Source organism: Lycorma delicatula, chromosome 2 (assembly GCF_047948215.1).
Source record: "Lycorma delicatula isolate Av1 chromosome 2, ASM4794821v1, whole genome shotgun sequence".
In the NCBI taxonomy this organism is placed as follows: Eukaryota; Metazoa; Arthropoda; class Insecta; order Hemiptera; family Fulgoridae; genus Lycorma; species Lycorma delicatula.
In genome coordinates this window covers 172,575,998-172,597,381 of record NC_134456.1, presented here as the reverse complement: position 1 = coordinate 172,597,381, position 21,384 = coordinate 172,575,998, and the positions used below count along the sequence as shown (strand labels likewise).

Genomic DNA, 21,384 nt, shown 5'->3' with positions numbered 1-21,384 from the left:
GTAGGAAAAATCATAAAACATATTGATAAAACATTTTCAGCACAAAATCCGTTTTTATATAATTTTCAAAGAAGTGAAATTAGTTTTCAAATTTTATCATAGATAATGAAGGTATAATTTTAAATTTCAAAGATCTCATAATATTTTAATTTGAATTTTCTTTATTTTAAATTAATTTTATTTAAGGTAGAGTATCTTAGCACAGAATTGAAAAAAATTTGATATTCATTTTTACAGCTTTTTTTTTGTTTTATGAAGTTATTCTAATGGGTTTTTTGTTTTTTTTCTGTAAATAATAAATAAAAAAGAAAATAAGTAAGGTTATGAGATGATAATAATTTTCAGCTGCATCACTAGGGAAGGATTAAATTTTAAGTTGTATGCAAATGTCGTGGAAGTTAAGACACATTGTTTTCATTTGTTTTTTGTAACTTTTTCACCAGTAGAAAGTTTTGTATTAATAATTATTTTAATGAAAGAACATTTTTCATCAACTACTAGGGAATTGTATTAAAATACTATTTTTAATTGATTTAATCGAGTTTGAAATGATAACGTAGTGTATATCATCACGTTTTAACTCTATTAAGATAAATCTAATTAAAAACAGCCGTATTTGTTAATACAATAAATAGCATTCATTGTTATATTTGTAATTAAATAACTTTATATTATACAATTAATTATGTTTCACATATCAGTTTTCTATTCAATATATGAAAATGAGTTTTGGTTATTTATGTGTAATTTACGACAGATCAATGTTACTTGTCACTCTATTATTATGTAGAATAGGAACAGTTTTCTACACTAGCCGCATTATACATTTGCCTATGTGTTTGAAAGTTACTAACTCGCTTCATATAGTGATAAAAATCTGATGTGAACAGCACATGACTTCCTTATACGTCTATTAAATTGCATATACACATTTTCTTAAAATGAAAAGTATATAAAATTTTATTTCATTAATAACTTCTCATATTTTTCCATATATATTTTTTTTTTATTGTTATTAGTGAATTATTATTTATCGTAAAATCTTTTTTACAATCACAGGTTAATATTTAATAAATCAATATATTTAAATTAAAAAAAAAAAATAAAAGTTAAAATTAGTAAAATAAAAAAAAAAAAATTCAATAAAAGTCTGTTTCGTACCTACCTTATAAGATCCAAATATTTCATTAATTAAAATTTAATTTAGCTCTAACTGGAACCAATGAAAATAAATACTACTTATGATATATCGTTGAAAATCTCTCAGGTGGACTTATTACTGCAGTTAAGAAAAAGTTCAATTTTTTTATTTTATTTTGGGCTTTTTTTGGACACTTTTGGTTCAGTCGATTGCAATCAAAGGGGAGATGCACAACAGTCATAAATCCAAAATTTCAACATCCTACGGCTAACCGTTTTTGAGTTACATACGTACTGCGTACGTACATCCATACATATGTACGTAGAGACTTCACGCCGAAACTAGTCAAATTGGATTCAGGGATGGTCAAATTGGATATTTCTATTGAAATCTGAAAACCTAAATTTTTCGCGATTACAATACTCCTTTACTTCGTTATAAGGAAGTAAAAGAGTGGTCGCATTTAAATTAATTTTTTCCTTTTGTTTTGTGTTTTGTTTGCTTTTATGTTCTAACGTAAAATTTAATTATATTTCTAAAATTCGAGTCCAGAAAAGAAACTATTTTTATATACATTTCTACTTAATCCATATGAATCGCGGGAAAACCCCAAAAACATGTTTGAACCTCGAATATAACTATTTTATATTTATTTTCTTCTTCTTTGTAGATTTTTGACCGAAAATATTCCAGTTATATGCAGTTTTCCACTCAAGATTTCCAAAAACTTTTTTTTAACAGCAATAATAAGAATGGATTTATTGTAAATTTATTTCAACATTATTTTCAACTCAAAAATTTTCGTTAGTCTTTTCAGTGAGATCTTTCGTTTAAAATAAATCCATAATAAAAATTAAAACGAATATGCTATAGATTATGATAAAAACATTTAATCAGATATGAATATTGATAGTTTCATTTTTATCTTCTCGTACTTTTTTTTTATTCTGATTGAGAATATTCTAAATAACAACAATATTTTATCGAAAGCATGCGTTAATATACGTAGTAAAAAGAATGATGAGATAAAAATAAATTTTTGTTAATTAAGATTTTTTGTTTTGTTCGTTCAGGCCGGGTGTTTTAGTGGAATTTTATAAACTAGGTTAGTTTAGGCGAAACTACACCATCAGATCTTTTTTTTCCTATTTAGCCTCCGGGAATTACCGTTCAGATATTACTTCAGAGGATGATATTTAATGAGTGTAAATGAGGTGTAATCTTGTACAGTCTCAGTTCGATCGTTCCTGAGATGTGTGGTTAATTGAAACCCAACCAACAAAGAACACCGGTATTCACGGATCTAGTATTCAAATCCGTATAAAAATAACTGACTTTACTAGGACTTGAACGCTGGAACTCTCGAAATCAGCTGATTTGGGAAGACGCGTTCACCACTAGACCAACCCGGTGGGTATATGCCGTCAGATCTGAATATGTGTAATTCTACGCAAAATATGTAAACAGATGGTGAAATAATTCCCTGGATTAATTTTAAATTAGAAAAAATCAACAATAAAAATTGGCATTTTCGTAAAAACATTTCCTACTCCAAAATAACAATATATCAGGTAGTTAATTAGTCAATACGTTAGTTGGACACAAGAAAAATATCTAATCGCAATTTCAATTATCTATTTGTGCCATTTAAATGTTTTGTCATTCATTGGCAAATTTATTCCACAAAAAAGTTATAGCTCTCTCAAAATAACTTATTTATTAAATAAACTAGCAGACCCATCATTGTTTCGCTACTGCTAGATTTGAGTGTATATATATATATATATATATATATATATATATAGAGAGAGAGAGAGAGAGAGAGAGATTAAATGAACACTATTGAAAGTTTGATAAAACATTAACAGAATGAACATTACGAAACTTCACAAAATTTAACCTTTCCTTTTTCCCATTTTTATTTTACCACATTTAATTTCCCCATTTTCCACATTTCCCCATTTCCTCTCCCTTTCCTTTTTCTTCTCCCATTTCTCTTTCCCTTATTTTCCTTTCCCTTTTCCACTTTCTTTTTCCTCATTTCCCGTTTCCATTTCCCCCGTTTTCCCCTTTTTCTTTTTTCCATTTTCCCTTCTTTCCTTTTACTTTTCCGATTTTCCCTTTCTCCCTTTTCCCCCGAGTGTAAATCGGTCCAGTAGTTTTTTAGTCTATAGCGGACACACATCGGAAACATTGAAATGAAATCGTAAAATATTTAGTGTAGCGTGTGTTGCTTTTACGTCCAACAGATAGCGTTGTTTTTAAAAAAAAAGCATATTTTTACCTGTCACAGGTGTGACATCTTAGGTGTATAAGTAGTAAGTATATAAAAAACGCGCGTATTCGAATGCAACTTTGTGCCGAAATTTCTATGCAATCGGTGTAGAACTTTCGGAGATTTAAGATTTTGAAGAAACGAACATTTACATTTTTATTTATATAGATTTAACGTACACAATCCTAATAAATAAATATATCTGTGATATTAATAATGTGATAAATCGACTTTTATTAGTAACAAAGATTAGTGGACATTAAATAATACTGTATTCGATTTTGGTTCGGTTGATACAATTTTTATACATTTACTATGTTATTTTCCATGCACAAAATTTAAATAAACAGAATGCTGTCAGTACAATACATTCTATAGTATGAATAAAAAAAAGTAAAATACGAAAATAAACATGACATGAATTTTTTTAAACTGGAATTATTTTCCCAAAAATGGTTTGTTTTTCAACCTCTGTTCAGTTACATCACTTTTAATACGTTATCCTAAAACAAAAATCTGAACTGTTTTGGCTTAAATAAAACAAAATGCTCGTTTGTTCGATCGTGCGGAATATAAAATTGTGAAATAGGGCACATATAAATACAAAAAAATTAAAACATTAAATAAAAACTGTAAAATAAAATAGTTGTTTGTTGATTTGACACTAATATATATATATATATATATATAATTTTCTGTATACAATTTTCTATTTTACGAAACGAATACGAGCGTAACCGTTCATGTGGCTTTGAATTGATCCAAATCGCCAAAACATCGTTAAATCGTTTGAGTTACTCAACATTATGTTTTAAATTTTATTTAATGTTTTAAGTTTATTACCTACCATAATAAAAAAGTTTTATCTCCTCAAAACAATTGTAAACAAAACATAACACCACTTTATTATCTTACCACTTAAATAAAAAAATTGCCCCAAAATTTTCCCTTCTTCCAAAATCGGAAAACGTTTTCTTTTTATTTATTTCATATTTTTTAGCTGAATTTTAAAAATATTTTCCTAGGCATAGTACGTAGTAGTATGCCCAAAAACACACTTTGGGAACAATATTGAGGGTGGGAGAGCCGATCAAAGTTTAAAAAGATCGATATTTTTACTTTTGTAAAATTTTGTTTGGTTTGTTTAAACTTTCAAATAATGAACTTGTAATAATAATATTACAATAAAATTTCATCATAATCCCACCAACAAAAATAAATCTTACGTATTATTGGTTGTACATTTTTCAGTGGATTTTTTTTTTTAGTTTTTTCCATTTAATATAGTACACGTAGAAAACTCAAAAAAATTATTGGGTGGTAATTTTGGCGGTGGGAAGCAGAAACAAATAAAAAATACTGTTTTTTTTTTTTTTTTAATTTTTATAGCTTTTTTTTAAACATATACTTATAATTTATAATAAACATATAAATTTATAATAAAACTTCACCATAAATTACCGCCACCCAAAAAAAGAAATCTTGCGTAACTTTTATCATGTATCATTATTTTTCCCTACATAAGAATAAATACCCAATGCCAGAGAAGTACTAGTATTACAACTTTGTTGTCAACTTTTTTGATTTGTTTTTACACAACAGATGCTAAACGATTATTTGTAATTGGAATTCCTTTTTTATTTATAGATCCACCAGAGATAGAAGTAGAAAGAAGTTGGGTTCATTCTGGTGAAGGATATGAGGCGCAACTAGTATGCATTGTACATGCCGAACCACAAGCTGAGGTAAGATATTTAATATGATTATATCTTTTTTCTTTTTATTATCGCAGATTAAATATTATTATTGAAATTGTTCCATATAATATTAGTTTGGTTTTTGAAAATGTTGTATGTTTTCACATCCATTACAGTTCCTATTAGATCCATTAGATTTACACGTCACTAGTTTATAATTTTCACATCACTAAATTCTTTCATTTCAGTTATTTGTCTTTATTCGAGTCTCGAATGTAAATACGAGTATTATAATATTGATAATTAAATTAAACAATTATTTAAAATATATAAATGTAATTAATTATATATAAAGGGTGTCTCTATTTTTTATATTTCCTCATTAAAGATTTATGTATATATATATATATATATATATATTAATGTAATCAATATAAACGATAAAATTAAATATTCTGCTAATAAATAAAAGTTATGAAGGAGTTTTTATTATCTAATAAAACTGCCCTAGGGCTGCATATAATTTCATTTAAGCTATTATATGAGGTTCTGAAAATAGTATTCCCTCTTTTCAAAGAATAAGGAACGATGAGAGTGTTTCTTTGTTAAAATCCAGACAATAGAGCGGTAGGCCCGTCTTTTCTTTCTATTCATCTTCCTTGCACAATATTGTTTACATTGTTCACGTTATTTTATTAGTGTACTTTTTAAAGTAGCTCGCTATATTTATTGATAAATATAATTTAATATAAAATTCAGTTTTTAATTGAAATAGTTTATTCTGCTTATATTTTTTAATCTATTATTATTTTTTTTAATTTAAAACATTCGAGAGGGTAGGAATACAGCAATAAAAGCTCTTCAGAGAGATTTAACTCAAAAAAGCGTATTTTTATATTCTTAATTTTTATGTATGCTACGAACAAGTAGCCAAATTTCATTATTTTTACATCGAGTTTTTTATTTAACACCAGCGTTAATGATTATTATTTAATTTAGACAAAATATATGCCCAACAGTTAAAACTAATATAAATATTGCTTCCGATATATAACCATCAGCTCTCTTGATATAATTATCACAACAACCATTCTGCTAATTTTTGTGCTGTACAGTACGGATTAAAAGCAATGATGGATTGAAAGACATCACTAGTAATAAACTACACAAAGTAGTTAAGTTTCCTGCCGTCAGTTATTCTACCGTAGCCGATGTGTTAAGGATGTAATAGCTTACTACGAGTAGGAAGGGATTTAGATGAGGATAATATTGACAATCTCGGCTTTGTCAGGTGATAGTATTACACCGTAATTTCTATATTAGAAAAAAAATATATATGCAATAAAAAAGATTACGAACAGGAAGGTCATGTTTTTTCTTTTGGAAATTGTGAATTTGTGGATTTTACATAGTATTAACTGCATTAACTATGCTTCTAGGATTAACAGACTCAGATATACAAAATATTTTATAATATTTTAAACGCTGTACATCTCCCACTCAGTTTCAAGCGTAATAAATTATCTATAATAACGGTAAAAATTCAAGTCTCATTTTACTTTTTCTATTTTCTATGCGATTTCAATTCGTATTAAATTCAAGTAAATTGAAAGTGAAGTCTCTTTTTCAATTAATTATAACCTAACTCGAGTTTATAGCTATACGTAAAAAAAGGAAAAAAATATATATATAAGAATACACCGTAAAAAAATATTTTGAAATATATCCTTTTAATTTTCAACAAAAAAACTTTTCTCGTTGCTATAAATCATTACCATAGGTTTATTTATTAGGTTTCCAGTTATTGACTACTTTCAGGTAATATCTTTTTCAGTCAAATGGATTATTTTAAAAAATTAAAGAATCTTACATTCATTTTGACTCGCCGAATAAAAAAATATTTAAATTTTTTTATACAATTGTATGCTTTAAATTAAATATATTTAAGTATCCATTATTATTTGGCGGTATTTGAAATGGAAAAAATCTAGGATACATAACTGATACGGAATACAGTACTATCACGATCATAATAAAGACACAGACTGTGTAGCAGTTTTCTGGATTCCTGACAAAAAAAAAACCCAAAGTCTAGCTAATCAATTTATTGTGAAATTTAGTGTGCAATTTTTCTTTTTTAAAAATCCACCATTCATTATTAAAACAAATGTCATTTAGGAAATATGGACGATAAATGGAAAACGATTAAAAAATTGTCAGATTTGGTAAGAACAGTAAGTTTTTATTTGACAGTTAACAAGATTTACGGTAAGAATTATTTCTACACATTTTAATAAATCCTAATTATAAGACGGTACTTTTTTAGTTTCTCGAAAATAAAGAAATAAATAAAATTAAATCGCATACATTAGGAGAAATACCAATTAAAAATTCAATAAGGCCTAAAACAAACCGTAATAAATATGATATTATTAAAATATATGAAAGCCACGTAAATGCTTACTCATTTATTAAAAGGTAAGTAATATTTATAATTTATATTTCTATACAAATAGTATTATTAAAATTTCATAAGCTACATACGTGAAACATTTTCAGTGTACCATACACAATACAAATATTTTTTATATACTAAATATTTCACAACATATTATACGGGGTTATAAACATACACCAACTAATTTCTTTAGCGTATTCAAGAATGTGGAATTTTTTTGAGATTATTATTCTGACTTAGTTAATTCATCATTGTTGTTTTTATTATTGTAATATAAAATAGGTAATTAAAGTCTGATACATTACAATATAAAAGAAGTAATGAATATAGTTTATTTTCTAAACTGATGTCTTTTATCTTTATTAAAGATCATATGCAGACTATACATTACTTGCTTGTATTAGATCACAGAATAAAAATCACTGAATATATTTTCATAATAAAATGTTGTTTTACAATTTGGGCGACTGTACTAAGTTCAAATCAGGAAGTGCAACAAAGCAGATTTTTATTAGTTATGCATTTTTATCAAATTGTAAACTTTTTCTTTTAGATAATAATATAACAAATCATACATTTACTTAAGAAAATAACTTCGTGTTCTATTTCTTTAAAAGATGTTTTTCCTCCGAAGACAACTTACTGATATGTAAGTTAATTTTGTATTTGGAATGATAGTCTTGTTTACATATAAAATTTATTTTATTTTATCGTACATGCTTAGGTCTTAAAATCACTATTTATTGTTGAAACTCCTACAGTTTACTAGTTACAGTTTTATAACTAGTTAAAATATGAAATATGTAAATGAAAAGCACGTTTTTATTAGATATTGATATTCCATGTAGCGGGTGAATAATTTAAATTTAATTTTATGTTACTATTAAAACAGATTTTACAAAATATTAAGTTCTGAGTGTGAGATACAAGTTGTTTTAATTTATTTAAATTTTCCTTTCTGATATATTACGTTGTTGTTAACGTGGTTATTATTTTTATCTAAGTTTATTGTAACGGATTAAAATTAGTGTTTTAAATTATCAACGTTAAATGCATACTTTCAGTTGATTAAAATTTTAAATCTTATTATTTCATGCTGAAAACATTTTTAACAATAGATAACCTATTCAAATTTAGTTTCAATGCCAGAAAAATTAAAAATAAAATACTAAAAAATGTTTGCGTTAAAATAAGAGTATTCATTGTAAATGATTGGTGAGTACTAATATGTCAAATGGGAGGGATTAACCAAATTGTAAATCTTTGAAACTTTTTTTTAGATAGTAATATAACAAATCACGCATTTACTTAAGAAAATAACTTTATTTTTTGCAATTTTGACGACCGGTCATTCAAATGAAGCTTTCTATGATTGGGCGGTACTATTTAGATTTCACTGATTTTTTTTCTTTTTCCTGTTTAACTTCTGGGAATTGCCGTTCACGTATTACTTCAAAGGATGAATGAGGGTGATAAGTATGAATGTAAATGAAGTGTAATCTTGTACAGTCTCAGTTCGACCATTCCTGAGATGTGTGGTTGATTGAAACCCGATCACCAAAGAACACCGGTATCCACGATCTAGTATTTAAATCCGTATAAAAGAAATGCCTTTACTAGGACTTGAATGCTGGAACTCTCGACTTCCAAAATCAGCTGATTTGGGAAGACGCGTTAGCCACTAGACCAACCCGGTGGGTTGTTTTCACTGATTGGTCACATCTATTGATTGTTTAACTTGATATCGCAATGTTTTCTATCAGCAATACTTTTGTCAAATATCAAATAAAAATCTTTTCCTAATTGAATTTTTGCCGTATTAATAAATTTTGAATTGAAAAATTGAAAATTACGTGAATTGTTTATAAATATAAATAATTATATTTTAATTATTAAAACTTTTCTTTAAGATATAAAATGAACATTTTGAATTACAGTTATTGTGGTGTATTTACAAACAGAAGAAACCAGGGAATTTATTTAATTGTAAACTTAATTAAATTGTCTTTTACTTCAAAGAAAAAATTTGTTGTTCTTGTTTCGTAAAGATGGGTTAATTATTTGAAAAGTTATGAACGTAATGAAGTTGAAATTAATCATACGTTTGTCTTTAACAAGATACTCAACCAGTAAGGTACTGTTTTAGGCACTTAATACCTTAGGGTAGAAGTGTCCAACAAATCACAACTAAGTTCGGATAATATTCCCAACATTAAAACATAAGTTTAATATTCTGTGTGCTGTTCTGTTGTTTCTCCAGTTCTCCCTATTACGTTAAAAAGCCTGAAACTAAATTTAATTATCATTTTATAAAATTAATTACGTGTCAGCTGAAAGTTTTCTGATGAGAAACAAAGCTCATTTATCTTTATCTCGGAATTTAAAAAAATAATTGTTTAATTCATTATTGTTTATTGTAGGACTATTCCATTTTTTATTCCTTGTTTGTGATACATAGATCGATAACCAATTTGTTATCACACAATTTAGCTTTTTTTAAAGCTGAAGCTTTCACAAATTTTATTTTTTATTATTATTCTTTCTTTTTGGTGATCTATTTCTGAAATTAGTAAGAATGTGATGATTTAAAAAAAAATAAGTTCGTTATCTAATAAGATGGGAACTTCACGTAGGGTTATTTAAAATCTATAATCGACTGCCACAAGTTTTTTAATATTTATTTGATCACTGTCATCTTACGTTTCTTTTTTCCAATAGGATTGCAGAGGACCACGCAAATATCATTTTAATTCCTTTTGATTTTCTCTCTTTCTCCTCCAAAACACTTCCATTCTTTCACTACGCTGTGTTTTTCTTTCTTCTGTCTAGCACATGCGCTCTCTTTTTTTTTACATTCACAAAAATCTCTACTCTACGGATTTTCCTCAAACGTTTTTTCTATCTTGACAATCTTTTATTTCTATATTTGCTTTATTTAGGTCTTTCTTTACTTGTTTTATTTAAGGAGGTGAAGTTTTATATTTCCAAAATTTATCAAAACGTTTTTTGTTCAATCTATCTGAATCCATTCGAATCATATGTCCCACAAAATTTAATCTTCTCTTTCATATTGTGGTTTCTAAATCTTCAAAACTTTTATTTTTTTCTTATATTTCTCTTTAATTATGTAAATTTTTTTATTTGGCTTCATTCTTTATCCGTCTTTCGTTTTTTTTTGGGGGGGGGGGGGGAGGATCGTTCTTAAAATTTTTCTTTCGTTTTTAAAAGTGATTCTAGATTTGTTATATTGAAGGTCTCCATCCCACTGAGGATTGCTGGTTTCAATGCTGTCTTAATTTTGCAATTTTTGGATAAATTTTTTTTCTTGTTGTACATATTTTATTTAAAAATTTAAATCTCTCGAAAACTATTTTTCTGCTTTCAAACGCCTCCTAATACGAACCATTTTTGGTTATAATTTGCCTAGGTATTTAAATTTATCTGTGTATTTAAAGTCCCAAATTTGGTTTCTATATATTTCTTGTTCACCTGTTTTAATTTTGAAAGGATATCTGATTTCGCCTAAAAATCCTATTTTTGAGAATTTTTTTGTTGAGTTAGTTTTATTAAATTTATCAGAAAAACTGAACGAACAGAAAACTTTCTGATCGACTCCATATTTATTTATTGTATCAGTAAGAGTTTCCCTGTCTACAGAACTTTTGAATATCAACAAATGTTTTGAACATCGGTTTTGATCTTAACACATGGTTTTTAATGATTAATTTCAATCTTAAAATCTGTTCTGAACATGATCTATCCTTTCTAAAGCCTCCTTGAAACTTACATAATTCTGGATCAAATTAAATTTGTAATTTGTTTAATAGAAGTTTAGAGAAAATGTTGTATGTTACTGGTAAGAGATCCCTCTGTAAATATTCATCTTTCTTATCATTGTTTTTGTGAAGGAGATAGATAAATGCAGTTCTCCAATCTTCAGGGATTTCTCCCTCCTGCCCAGTTTTTGGTGAAATTTCTATTGCTTCCGAAAGAAACTCTATTTGCTAGTTTCCACAATTCTGTCGTTATTCCATCCTCACCAACCGTTTTATTTTTCAAAGATTTTATAGTTTTTTTTATTTCTTCTTAATTTGGTGGCACGGAATTTTTATTCTGTAGGGCTTATAGCCAAAATTTAACATATTTTTGGGAATTTTACAGTTTAATAAATTTCTGAAATATTCTTGTAGGATTTTATAATTTTCTTTATTATTTCTGGCTAGGATCTATCTTCTCTTTTAGTGCATTAATTTGTTGGGTTGTAGTTTGTGATTTTACCTTAAAACATTCTGTAAAAATGGACAAGTATTATTTTTAAAATCTTCATTTAATTTTTCAATTTGTTCTTTATGAGATTTTCTTCTTTTTTCTCTCAGAATTTTGTGTTGTTTTTCTTAGCTTCTTCAAAATTAGAAAGTTTTTCTTATCTTTTTTTTAGAATTCTAGTTCTTCCATGCTAGGAATCTTTTCTACAGCCAATTTACATTTAGAATTCCACGATGGATGATTCTTTTCCATGGGCCGATTTCTCGATTAATCTGTATTAAACAATCTTGAATTTCTTTATGGATTTTGGGATTATTTGCTAGGATCTTACTCTGGAATTGCATTTTTTCGTTTCTAGAATTTTCTATCGAATTTTATTTTAAATATTTATGTCTATTTTAAATTTTCGAAATTATTTCCGAAGAAATATATTTTTTCGTACATAATTTTTCTGTACATCATCCTGAGAAAATTTTGATTATCACCAATTAAATATGACAACCAAGACTGATTTTACCGACAATTCTATGTATAATTTCCTATGTGTGGGTAGAATCCAGTATGAGTGGTTGTAGAAGCTCCAATAATCATGCATCCTCCAAAACTAAACAAAATTACGTATTTCTGTTTCATACTCTTATTTAACATCCTTTTTTAAACTGATACCTTTGTTTAGAGTAAATATTTAATGCAAGTCCTTCTCCCTAATTATAGCTAGAAATAAAATAAGAAAAGTCATTGTTCATATATCCATTTTTAAACTGTAATATACTGTTTTTTTTATTTAAATTATGAATATATTACTGAGATAAACATTAAATATTAATCGTATAAATTATTCCACTATATTAATTGCTTCCTCTGACCTCCTATACTAATTAACATTGTCACGAATCCTAAAAAATAAAAATTTCGAAATTTTGCATAAGTGCCAAAGAAGTACAGTTAACGTTTTTTCTTTTAATTGTTTTTAAACATGTCGCTTGCAAAAAGTTTTGTTGGGTCTAAAAAGCCGATTTTATTGTAGCTAATTGCTTAGTTCGTAATTCCTTTTTATTTATTAACAATATCAGTTGATCTGATATTGAAATTGATAATAAAATATACTGATATAAAAATAAAATATAAAAAAATAAAAATAAATAAAATTTAAAAAAATAAATAAAATATACTGATAATAAAAATTTTTTATTTCAAATGATTCAACTGAGAAAAAATACAGCCATACCTTCCCTCTCCTCTAAAGACTGACCTCAGGTCTTCACGTGTTCCTTGAATTAAACGCCCTAAAGTTTCTTTTTGTTTTATAGCCAGTCACTTGAACGGTTTAAAGTACTTTCTACGCGCCATCTTCTAATTTCAACAGATTTTTTTACATAATAAACGTTTAAATATTCCCTTTATTGGTACTAATCTTTGGGTCTCTCTCCCCTCTACAGGTTTTAGCTTCTACAATATTCTAGACTACTAATTTAATTAACTTTTAAGTGAGTGACAATAACTTAAACGGCCTTTTAACCTATTTCTTCTAGTGAAAATTTCTCTTCAGATTTTTATTTTTGTTCTAACTAGAACATGTTCTAATTTTATTACATTACAAACCTGTTAAAAAATATATTTATTACATTTTACTTAGATCTAATTATTTACTTAGAATTATTTTTCTTAAAGTAAAACTCTTAAGAGTTTAAATAAACTCTTAAGTACCCTTAACTTCAATTTATATATTGGTTAGTATGAATGTCTAATAAATTTTTTCACCTATCATTTCATCTTGACTACTGGTTAAAATATATAAGCAGCTTATTAACAGCGTTGTTAGTGTTATTAATAAGATCCTCAATAGAACCATCATGAAGGGTCCTTGCGGAATCCTTAATTAAATTTTATCTTTTGGGGATAGGAGCTTAATTACAGACGGTCCCCTCATTTAAAATGGGTGCGTAGCGTGTACCAGGTTGTAACAATAAATTAAAACGAAAAAAAATTACAAATCTCTTATAACCACTTAAACCTCAGTTTTAATTTCTTAAATACACGACTTACGTTTTGTTTCATTGTTTTATTATTACTATTATAATTGTTATATTTAATCTAAAAGTTTTTATTATTTTATCACTAAGATGTTAAGTTATTATAATGTTTTCCCTTTTTTTTTATTTCATTTTTATAAAAAAAAATTTCTTTTAGTTTAAATTAATTGTTAAAATTAGAATTAAAAATAATAAACGCCCCTAGAAATGAGATTTATATAATAACTAAAGGCGTGGTTTAAGAAGTGTTACTTATTTAGTGTTAATGTTACCGCTGTGACGTCACCATTAATGCCAGTACGCTTTTAGAGTAGGTGGAGCTACACTTAAAGGGGTATGTTTTTCTAATAACGACCACATTTCTCTTCTTTAAAAAGATACTGCACTTAAATGTTGGTTATTTACACTCTGAAACTACTTACTTCTTAAAACAATGTACTTTATATTGTTTGTTCTGTGTTGTGTATTTTTATGTAAGCAATATAAAAACAATTTTTTATTTTAGAAAATTAATGTTGTTTTCCTTTCATGTTTAATGGCGTGTGTGTGCCGATAAACCTTCAGAGCTTTCGTTGCTTTTTATTATTTTTTATTGTGTTCAAATGTTACAGTTTACTGTTGTTTTTTATTTTGCTGTATGAGTACATCGTGTTATGATTTTTTTTTTTTTTTTTTTTTTTTATGGAATGAGGTTTTATAAGTACATTACCGGTGTTACGTGTTACGATGACGGTAATTTCCAGGTTATCAAATTCCATCTAATCTGACTGATTTATCAACAACAAAAAAATATATTTAATTTCTCAAAAACTTTGATTTATTATTTTTTTAATGGAAGGCTCAAATCTACAATAAGGCACTTTTATATTAATTAAAATGCGATTACAGTAAATGGGTATCTTCTGTATGATGAACCGTTCTTTTTAGAGAGCGCCAGTGGTATGCTGTTTTACTAATTTGATAAATTAACAAAATATTTACTTCTTTATCTTGTACTAGCTACACGTCTCGAATCTTTTCATCATATATAAAGCCAGATAATTTTGGAATAGTAACAAATAGTCACGGTTAACACAGACTAAAGTAACGTGATGATAGCTTTATTTATTTATGACGGATTACTCTCTCTTCACATCCCTTGTTTTAATTGCACTCACTTTATTGTAATCTGCGGTATATTCATGAAACAAAGCTTAGTCCGATACTAATCTAAACAGTTAAAAAAATTATTTTGTATTTTTTGCTTGAGCTCGTCGCATACTTGATTATTAAAAGTATTCGAAACTTTTATTCAGTGACTAATTTTTCCACTACTATATGATTTTATATTTTATTTTTCACTTTTTATTTTTCAATGTAAGTCGCATTTTTTATACATTTGTTTATGAACGGACAGTAAAAAGTGGTGAAAGAAAAATTATCATAAATATTTATGTTTAAAAAAAATCAGTTGCAGTTGATAATTACTTATTGAAGGAATTTATGAAAAGCATTGTAAAACAAATTTAATACCATATCATAAGTGAATTTTAATGTAAAGACAAAAATTAAACTCCGAATGATAACTAAATATTCTAATACTCTAAACAATGTTATCAGTCAGATTTGCCTAGGATTGATGAACTAGACATCCCATTATTTTACCGTATTAAAAGTGAATTTTTTTGGATTAACTTGTTAATTTTTTTTTTTGCTGTAGTTATTTATTTGCAATCAGTTTTCCTACTGAAACTAAACGTAAATTGTACGTTACACTATCATATGAAAGAGGAGCATCCTACGATAATCCTCAAAGAGTAAAAAAATTATAAATATGATGAAACAAGTGAAAATAAGTAAAATACTATAAGAAAGACTATATATGAGTTAACTGGAAAATACAATACATAACTGGAGAGCGCAATAAATAACAGATTAACAGTAAAAATCATTGTTATACTAGAAATCTTTTTAGATTTATAAAGATAAAATAAAGCAAGATAAATAAAGCAGTGAATGTTAACTAATGTCAAGTGTTAAATAATATCTCAGATGAACATGAACATATTGACACATTTATTATCATTTTAGTAATGAAATCTCACAAAATAATAGCAGGTACACATGATCATTAACTTGAAAACATCCAATTTGAAAGTCCTGTCATGTTCACCATAGGATCCACCATCTAGGTCCAATTGCACACGAGGTGGAGCTTCCAATAAACTTCCTCAGGTAATAACTAAACCCCTGGTTAATTTATTATTAAAAATAATTTCCAATAAAGGCAGTTGTACAAAGAAATAAAAAAAATATATAAAATACCGAATTAATCAAAGAATAATTAATACATTAACACACAAAATAACGTAATTAATAATATAATATAGATCCCAATATGGATATAAATAGAAAATTATCACATAATCATTATCCCATAAAATAAGTATAGATAAATAAGGTACATAAATATAAAATGTTAATATAGATAAACAATAGACGTATTCATAAAGTTGAATACAAACTTGCTCAAGAATAGACTCAAATAACACAAATAGATAAGGTAAACTGAAATATAACAAACTTAAACCTTCACTATTAAGGTCCAAAAACAAGATCTAGCATATGGAACATTTTTAGCCGTCTTATAAATTTTAAGCAAGCTGGTTAACGTGTGTATTCATTCTAGATAAATATTTCGAAATCTGGTGTCCAATCTTCCCTCGAAGATTGGATCTCCCGCGAGTCCCTATGTATTCGTGGATCTCAGCGTTCTTCACAAACTACATCTGTATCTGCAATACGGTTGTACCGTATTCTGAAACTTTTGGGTGTCCTTCACATTGCTGCACTAGTTGTGTCCCAGTTTTCAATTCCATAAGTCCATTACCGGCTTCAAGAAAGTTTTGTATAGCAAAACCTTGTTGGATAAAAAAAGAAAGTTGAGATCTCTTCCCAGTAACCAGTACATTCGTTAAAAACATAATGAACAAATTTCCTTATTTTCTCTCTTACCTGATCTGTCCCAGTCATATTACAATCCAGATATCCTATTATAATCCAGATATCACTCCAGATGTAAGCCTATCCGGTATGGGATTAAAGGATTTCAACATTGTTTAAGCAAACTCCAATATTTTCTTCTCATTGTAAACATAATGTGATTTTATCGGATTAACTATTTTTTTCATTTACGTTGCCATATGCTGATGGTATCTGTAATTTCCCTGAGAACTGAGTCTTGTGGAACTATTAAATTATTTTCAAAAACATAGGCAGCACCTGATTGTACAAATAAAGTACGTAAATACATAAATACTTGTGAGAAATCATCCAAGTAACTGCATAGAATTAAATAATATAGTTCCGGTAGGCACGATTTCAGTTTAAAAAGAAAACCGAGCAACCAAACCTTGTCAAAGGCCTGCTGCACGTTTAAAAAGCCCGCTGAACAATATCATTTTTCTTCCACACATCTGATGACGCTGTTAATCTGAGTCGGTTCCACGATTAAAACCGAAGTCCCAAAGCCAATTTGATGGTCAGCTTATTACACCTTCGTTTTCTAAGATAGGCCACAGCCTTCGTAGGAAAAGCCTATCGAACATCTTAGACAAAATAACTAGCAGGCTTACAGGTTTGTGAGAAGAACTTCTACGTAGGTTTACCAGGTTTCAAGGCAATCGTTACCTGCAAAATTTTCTATTCTGACGGGAAGTGTTTCGTTCTAAGGATTTCATTAAAAAGGTGACTTTTGTACAATACGGCTTTAGATGGTAGCAGAGAAATCTCTGCTAATGGGTAAGACAGTCAAAAATCCGGGAGCCTTTCGTATATTTTCTATCCTCTTTATTTCTTGTGATATCTCTACCAATGAAAAGTGTCTCCAAAGGACACAAACGAATCAGAATATTTAACAAGTCACGAACTTCCTCCTCGTTAACACCTTGCATCTCAAGCAGCTGCAACACCTTGCATAAGTATGCAGCAAACAATTCTGCCTTTTGATTATCGCTGTAGGCTCATCCAATGGTTGTCCATAAGAAGGGAATGTGAGAGGGGAGTCGTTTAAATTTCTTCGTGTTCTTCCACAAGGAATAATAATAAACTTTCTTGAGGGAGGGTAGGATTTAAACGTATTCCTTGAACGACTCGTTTCTGATTGTCCTTAATAACATCCCCAATCTGCTAGTTCTTCTGCTCAGCGCTGTCCTATCCTCAGGCCTTCTGCAGCTTTGTCATTTCCTTCTAATTTTTCTCTTAGTTCTGATAAATTCCATAATCTCTGTGAGATAGTCTCTGCTTTGTCGTTTCCCATGTACTCTTATAAGTGTAGAGCGACTTTATAATATGTAAGCAACTTTTAATTGTAGTAATTAAACAAAAATATTGATATATTTTTGAAGAAATTAATACGCAGTACTTGATATACGTAGTCGTTATAAGATTACAATAAACAATAGAACTTTTTAAAAAGGGTAATTTTAGTATTAAAACACTTATAATTAGAAATAATTTAAATTTTTACAGTTAAAAGTGAATAAGTTATACTTAAAAAAAACTTTTAGAAATTTTTTAGGGATTTAATAACTCCTTACTAGGTAGAAAAATTGTTTATTATAAGAGTTACAAGAGAGATTTTTTAACGTTGTGCAAGTTATAACTTCTAAAACGTTTGTTTTATAAAAAATGAAATAACCTTGTTTCCATTAAGTAACGCGGAATTAAAAAGTTATCTCCAAGAAATTAAAAAAATATTATATAAATAATAAAAATAAACAATTTATTCTCTTCTGGAAATACAATTAAATAAAATTTTCTGATTTAGAGTTTCAACAATTAAATTAATAAGATACATTGAATAAGTTGAAATTTTAATTTCATGGTCTTTTGAGAACCTTATCTCAAATTTTAATATTGGGGCCCTTTACACCCCGTAAGTGTTTGTGATTGTCCTTGTCTTTATGTCCTAATGTTTATTGTGAAGTTTGTGTTTTTAAATAAAATGTAAGGGCCCTTTACACCCTTACATATGACGATCCTGATGGAGATAATAATTTCTTTTAAAGAATGTGACGAGGACTAATGACCTTAGCAGTCGATGCCCATAAAAATTCAGAGAGAAAAAAAAAGATACATTATAAAAACTAAAATCAAAATCTGTATTAATTGTTTATAATCCATTGTTTATCTTATCCTAAAGAGAACTCGGCCGACTACTTTTAGCACCAGTATACTTCGTAATTACATAAATATTTATTTAACCTTATTATATGTAAAGAAAACTAATATAGTTTAGTTTATAATATTAGGATAATCTAAAGGTAAATTAAACACTGATATCCTTATTTAAATCTTTTTTTATGACAGTAATTATTCTTATTTTATCACAATCTTGCTTTATTAAAATTATTTTTCTTATAAATTTACTGTCTGCACACCGTAATTTATATAATAATGTCTTACAGAAGGCAATTTCATCAGAGACTGAGAAAGAGTGATTTATTTATTATACAATAAAACGTATTCTGCAGTCCTGGATAAATTTTATTTCTTACCAGAATCCAGATCCAGCTTCATCTCCTTAAAGGATTTTGGCAAAATTAATACGTTTGTCAGTAAGGGATCTAGTTTGTGAATTTATTTAAAAGCTGTTGGTCTTCTCTTTTAATATAAACTCGTCTTAATCATTGCAATGATATTTGTAGTAAATATCAGTGTAGTTTCCTAAAGATTATTTCTGGTTATTTGTGCATTAATAAATACGTTGTAATTTAACAGAACGTTTTAACCTAGAAACTTATTTATCTGTTTCTAATCATTGAAATATCTTACAACATAAAACAAATTATTTATAAGAAAATTAGACTGAAATATAGAAAAAAAGAGTAATTTATAACCTTTAAACAATAGGACAGATGTAATAAGAATAAATTAGTAATAGGCTTGCTAAAATACAGAGATTAGAGGAATGAAAACTCTGTCCCCTTTGTGGGTTCTTAACCATTATGTTAAAAAAGTAATAAAGGAGCTAATCGAAAATTTTGAGGCTGGAGCAACTGTCTTAGAACAAAAAAAAATTAATTCACTGATGATATTCAGTAATTTAAACTGAAATTAGAAGTCATTTAAAATAAGAATTAGTAATATAAATTAACAATTGCATGACTTTTTTGCTGAAGAGAAATTTAGTTTGAAAGTAAACAAGATTAAAACATAGGTTATAATATTTGAGGAGTGCTTTTCTTCCAAAATAAATGTATTTTACTCGTATATATAGAAATTGAAAAGAAATTATTTAAAATATTCTTTTGTAGTGAAGATTAGCTTTTATATCGGTAAAATATGAACACTTTGAAAGAAAGTACAACTAAAGAGAAGGTTTTTGATTTGGGAGTTGTAGGAAAATGTTGTAAGTTGGATGAATTGATTGAGAATTATGTGAAGATGAAATGTACAATCCAAATTTGGGAAGAAAAACGTTTGTACTTGAATCTTATAAAAAAGAGCAATGTTAGTGGGCAATGTATTAACACAACGGATGTTAATTATGTTGGGAGAAAGTGTAAAACAGTTAAGAAATAAATAGATTAAGTCGATAATTTAGGATTTGGTAAATAATATATAATATTATAATATAATAATAATTGGCTAAGAACTAAAAAATTAATGAAATTAAACTAGTAAATTACCTAATGTTCTTTAAACTAAACGGCTCAAAATGTACAATTAATGAAGAATACATTAAAATGTAACAATCTAATTTAAAACCTTTATTAAAAAATCTAAATAACTTTTATAAATTGTACCAAAATGTTTTATTAAGACTTGATAACCGACTTCAGAAAAGGAGTTTATGTATTCAACCGCTATATTTTTTTTTATGTTCGCGCATAACTCTTTTCTCATTTATTTATTTAGCATATGGCACCAAGACACAACACCAATTAGAGTCAAAAATTACAAACATCTAACAAATTAATATAAGCCACTGATTCTGGAGTCGCCATCAGGAATTCTTCAGGAGTCCTTCATAAGCAGTTCTAGGGCAAATTTCTGTGATGTGTTTAACAGTTTGATTTTCCCCACACTCGCAAAGGGGCGTCGATGTTCTGTCTCATTTATATAGGACATTTTTCCTATTAATTCGATTGAAATAAATCTGGTTGCAATCGACACAGCTGCTTTTCACGGTGGTACCATGATGTTAAAAACATTTTCTAGACAAAAAATCAGTCTGAAAATTGACAAAAAATATTTTTTCGCTGTCCGGCGGCTAGATAGGGACAGTGGGAATCCTGATATTCTATATCAGGACGTTAGATGATATTTTATGGTGTTCTGTAGGGCAGGTAATGTTAGTTTCAGCACAAGATAAGTAGCACCTTTAATATAATCATCAAAGATCGTGATATCTTGTCTTAAACCTTTCAAACCCGATATATTCGTACATTATGTGTAATATACAGCATCGGTAGGGACAGTGCGAATCTTATAATACTGTATATGCATCACATTACGTGGTATTTTCCAAT

General features: G+C 27.6%; 1 protein-coding gene across 1 annotated transcript in view; it reads left to right on the top strand.

Annotated features, from left to right (window-relative positions):
* Nucleotides 1-21,384, top strand: part of LOC142320320 (lachesin-like) — a 732,258-nt gene that overhangs the window by 645,283 nt on the left and 65,591 nt on the right. Inside the window, exon 6 of the mRNA XM_075358027.1 lies at nt 5,064-5,161. Within this exon, the coding sequence (XP_075214142.1) occupies nt 5,064-5,161 (98 nt within the window). The remainder of the gene's footprint in view (nt 1-5,063; nt 5,162-21,384) is intronic.